Source organism: Sardina pilchardus, chromosome 15 (assembly GCF_963854185.1).
Source record: "Sardina pilchardus chromosome 15, fSarPil1.1, whole genome shotgun sequence".
NCBI lineage: Eukaryota > Metazoa > Chordata > Actinopteri > Clupeiformes > Clupeidae > Sardina > Sardina pilchardus.
Genome location: NC_085008.1, coordinates 22,393,304 through 22,398,303, shown reverse-complemented (window position 1 = coordinate 22,398,303; position 5,000 = coordinate 22,393,304). Strand labels below are relative to the sequence as shown.

At 49.8% G+C, this 5,000-nt stretch overlaps 1 protein-coding gene across 4 annotated transcripts in view; it reads right to left on the bottom strand.

Annotated features, from left to right (window-relative positions):
• Positions 1-5,000, bottom strand: part of fip1l1a (FIP1 like 1a (S. cerevisiae)) — a 35,189-nt gene that overhangs the window by 14,162 nt on the left and 16,027 nt on the right. For 3 of the 4 annotated variants that reach the window (XM_062557094.1, XM_062557096.1, XM_062557097.1), the window contains exons 12-13: positions 4,820-4,874; positions 1-38 (exon numbers count right to left, since the gene is read on the bottom strand). The exon at positions 1-38 is cut by the window's left edge and continues 21 nt beyond it. In XM_062557094.1, coding sequence (XP_062413078.1) covers positions 1-38; positions 4,820-4,874 — 93 coding nt within the window. The remainder of the gene's footprint in view (positions 39-4,819; positions 4,875-5,000) is intronic. The other variant, XM_062557095.1, reaches the window with a different exon arrangement.

Sequence of the window (5,000 nt, the reverse complement as noted above, 5' to 3'; positions counted from 1 at the left end):
GGGCGGAGCGGGCGTCGTAGCCTCCTCCAGAGCGGCTGCTGGAGGTAGAAGAGGAAGGCAGGTGCTTAGAGGCGGGACATGTTTAGTAGACACACTATCAAATACAGGTGTGCGCACACTCACACACACACACGCACGCACGCACACACCTATACATACATGAATTTTTCAACACTCAACACTGCATTCAGTAGATTACATTTGCTGCATACCAACATACTGACTTCAACCTCCATATAACCTATTTATCTTTTATGTAAATGACTTCATACATTTGCGTTAATGTCAAAGCTATCTGTGTTGTCCTCTCACAAACCCACACAGTCACACAAACACAAACAAAACAAACATGAGAAACACGGATTGAAATTCATCACCTCCAAATGTGCCAAGAGTTCGTTTGTAGCATCACACTCCTAGGGGACACAGCCGCAGTGACACATACCATGGCATCCTGCCAGCCACTGTGTCTGTGTTTGTGTCTGTGTGTGTGTGTGTGTATCTGTGTACGTGTGTAAGTGTGTGTGTCTCTGTGTGTGTATGTGTATGTGTGTGTGTGTGTGTGTTTCTGTGTGTGTGTGTCTGTGTGTACCTGTGTGAGTACATAACACAAAACACACTCCGCCCGACAAACAAGGCCCTTTCCCTTATCAAGCCAGCGCCGGCGCAGGTTACGTAACCGCACTCCAAAAATACAAAGACAAAAGGAACAAGGCCTGCCTATTATCCTCCATGGAGCCCGGCCCAGTCTACCTGCAGCAGCCAACAACACACACTGAGCCTATTAAAACTCCCCAGCGATAAAGAGGCAGGATAAACCTGACAGAATGAAAGGGAAGGGGGAAAAGGGAAAAAAAAGAGAAACATTGAAAAAGAAAAAGAGGAAGAAGGAGAGGAAGAAGAAGAGAGGGGAGGGGGGGGGAATTCAAATTAAGTTTGGAGATGGAAGTGGGTCTGCTGCGCTACGTGATCAAAGAGCTTTGTTCAAACTTTAAGACTGCGTGGCGATTCCCCGACTCGTTTGATGTGACTGGCCCGTTGTCAAGGCGCAGCATGCGCCTGCTAACCTGGCAGCCATGTACGAGTGTGTGTAGGTGGGTGTGCGTGCATACGCGCGCGTGTATTCAGTGTGTGTGTGTGTGAGTGTGAGTGTGTGTGTGTGTGTGAGAGTGTGTGTGTGAGTGTGTGTGTGTGTGTGTGTGTGAGAGTGTGAGAGTGTGTGTGTGAGAGTGTGTGTGTGTGTGTGTGTGTGCAGAGGAGGTATCCATTACTGATATTGGCGAAGGGGAGTCCAGCCATCCGTGGGCCTGGCGCCCCGCCCCACTTCCGATTGAAGGCTTCCCGTCGGGGTGAGGGGTTGATGGGAAGTGCGGTCCAAAAGGCCTCCTTTCCCACAGGTGCTGCTCCAAACACACGCGTCTATAAATACCCCCTGGCAGAGCCCACCAGACCGTATCTCTCTCTCTCTCCCTCGCTCCATCTCTCCATCTCTGCTCATCCCTCTCTTTCTTTCAACACCAGCCAGCTCCTACATCTGTCTATTGCTCACATCCATCCATCCGCCTTTTGCTAACTCCTCGTCTCTCTCTTTTTTCGCTCTCTATCTCTCTCTTTTCTCCTCCGTCTTGTCTCCGCCGGGCTGTATGGTAAGTGAGTGCAGAGGCGAGGCGTATGGTTCTGTTTGTGAATATGAACGCCGGCTGAGTTGGCACCAGTGTTAGGGCTCTGCCCGTGTGCCTCTCTCTCTCTCTCTCTCTCTCTCGCTCACCCCCGAGGGCTGAACCTTAATTAGCGCCCGCTTCGTGGAGACGGCTAATTACCAGCGCTAATAACTCAACCCCTAACGACACCCCCCTCGACGTTCACCCTGCCAGCTGGCCCATCTCTAATCACCATTAAAGCATAATCAGGACTTCATCAGAACGGCAGAACTTCGTCAATAAAATGCATGTTGATAATGCACCACGCTGATTGATGGACTTGGTGAGAATACTCTCAGATGCAGGTCCAGAGGCTTATTTTCCCCCAATTAAGTTCAAAGGTCATGACCCTTGTGGTGGGGTGGGGCGGCGGGGCGGGGTCATGAGGGAGGGATTAAGGTGGAAATGTTTTCTACATCACGATCTATGGAGCCACTGAGCCACAGGGGGCCAATGGCCAAGTAAGTGATGTTTGGTACAGGTGTGCCTCAGGGCACTCCCTCGGGGCCCCTCATAAATCATTCAGCTTTTAGTTGGAGTGTGTGTGTGTGCTGCTGTGTTTAAGCTTGTGTGTGGGGGTGTGTGTGAATGTGTGTGTGTGTGTGTGTATAAGTGTATGAAAGTGTGTGTGTGTGTGTGTGTGTGCGTGTGTGAGTGTGTGTATGTGTGTGTCTGCTTTCATATGTGGGCAGTAAGGAAACAATTCATAAATTATACAGTCAACGCCTGGCAGGACTTTGAGAAACGGAAAACTCCTGAAAGGATGTTTGGACTTGGCAGTGGGTCTCGCCTGTGAGAGGAACCATTCTTTTACCCAAACGGGAGGAAATGAGACTCCAGAACAGGGTGGGAGAAGTGAGAAAGGTGAGAGAAGGCAGATACAGACAAGCCAGAACCCAGGACAGAAACTACAGCACCAAACAGAGCTGCCCAGGTAGAGTGGAGAGGATAAAGTCCAGCGATAAAAATCAAATCTCAAACATTTCAGACCTTGAGCTGACAAAACAAAAGACCAAGGACAAACGATAAACAAACAACAGCGAGAAAACCATATCCGTAAAAGGTACTGTAGGAGAAGCAACTGCAATAAAATCCTTGGGCATTCGGTGGCTAATTGAAGCCCATATAAGAGCATGCAGAGTCCGAGCCAGTGGCCACCTTTGGCCATCATTGAGGGGCTGAGGAGGTAAATCCTGCAGCAGCTGTGTCCAGACGTCCGGGGGGTTGGAGGGGGGGTTCTGGTGACTGGCCTGTTTTCTTAGGGAGGACCGGAGGCGAAGGGAGGGTAGGGATGAGGACTAGATGATGTTATTTTTGGGAGGAAGGGAGACGGAGCAGGAGAAAGAGAGGGATGGAAGAGGCCCGATAAACAAGAGGCCGCAGTCACAAACAGGGGGAACTAGGGCGCGATTCCTCCCGGCCATATTTGGCCACCATTACTGATGAGGAGGTGGAGGGGTGGGGTGGACAGGGGAGGTCACGGCCGCTATTTTGGAAATGTCATTTTGTTCTAGTGGAGATAAGCTGTGGCGTCAGCGAACTCACGCACACACACACATAGGTACACACACACACACACACACACCCCCACGGCGCACATAATTCCTAAAAAGATTTAACCATGTACGCACACTCAAACATACTCCTGCCACTTGCATGCACACACACACACACACACACACACACACACACACACACGCACACGCACACACGCACACACGCACACACGCACCCACGCACGCACACACGCACACACGCACATCACTAAGTATTCCCGTCAGTGAGATTACCAGACTCTCCAGAACTCCCCCCAAAATGTGGCCAGATAAATATTTTTCGGAGGCATGATAAAGTGGGTGGCTTCAGAGGTCCTGGACTGTCCTGATGAGAGATAGCAGACGAGCCTGCGGCCCAGATCCTCCACTCCGCTCCTTTGACCAGAGGGACATATGCTGAGGTTTACCAGGACACCGGCTACTCCTCTCTCCTGGCTCATCCCACTCCTCTCTCTCTCTCTTTTTACCACCACTTATAAACACTCTATGTTGCTGCAACGTTTACATTGCCATTTCTTTTTCACGTTCTTCCTCTATTTGACTTTTTTTTCAGCTCTCCCCTTTTCAATGTCAGTGGTCGGTCATGTCTAATATCAGCCTTTACCCACTAATATTTTCTCGGCACACACTTGGGTCATTTGGCTGCCCTAGTGTTTCTGAGTGTCTTGTTTACTGCTTCATTCTTTAGTCTTCATTCTTCATTCTTTAGTCTGTCCATCTGTCCATACGTCCACCTGTCTGTCTCTATGCCTTTCTTTCCACCTGGGCTGTATGTCTGCTGAAGTCTGTCTGTGTGTCTGGCTGCACATTGTCTGTCTGTCTGTCTGTCTGTCTGTCTGTCTGTCTGTCTGTCTGTCTGTCTGTCTGTCTGTCTGTCTGTCTACCTCTGTGTCTTTGTCCCTCTGTTCACCTGTCTGTCTGTCTGTCCCCTTGTTTGTCTGTCTCTTCGTCTGTCTGTCCCCCTGTCTGTCTATCTACAGTATCTGTCTCTCTGTCCCCCTGTTTGTCTGTCTGTGACTATCTGTCTATCTATTCGTGTGTGTCTGTCTGACTGTATCTGTCTGTCCCTCTGCCTGTCTTGCCTGTATGAGCTTCTGCTGATGGGGCTGCACTCTCGGTCTCTGTCGCTGCGCTCACTCTCTCTGCTGTGCCTGCCGCTGGATCTCCTGCTCCTGTAGCGCAGTAGTCTGCACACACACACACACACACACACACACACACACGGATGCACATGGACGCGCACACACACACACACAAACAGTCATCACTTTGTGTGTGCAAACAGATACATACATACATATCTAGTGATTTTGGGGGTTGCACTGCGTGCACACATAAAAAATTACATAAAAACATCTCAATGTAACCTGTTAAAACTCATGAAACTTCAGTTGAACAACGAAATTGTCAACAATGAAATTCACACAGCATTGTATCCATTGTATTATGGATACACACACACTCAGGCACTCAGGCAGAAAGACACACACACACACACACACACACACACACACAAACACACAAACACACACGCACAGAAGCTGCAGGAAGGATTCGCCTCACCTGTCCAGTGACGTAATCAAAGAGGGAGGGGGAGCACCTGGAGGAGGAGGGAAACCTGCAGTGGAGAGACAGGGTGAATTATTACTGCAGCCAATAGTGCTGACACACACACACACACACACACACACACACACACACACACACACACACACACACACACACACACACACACACACACACA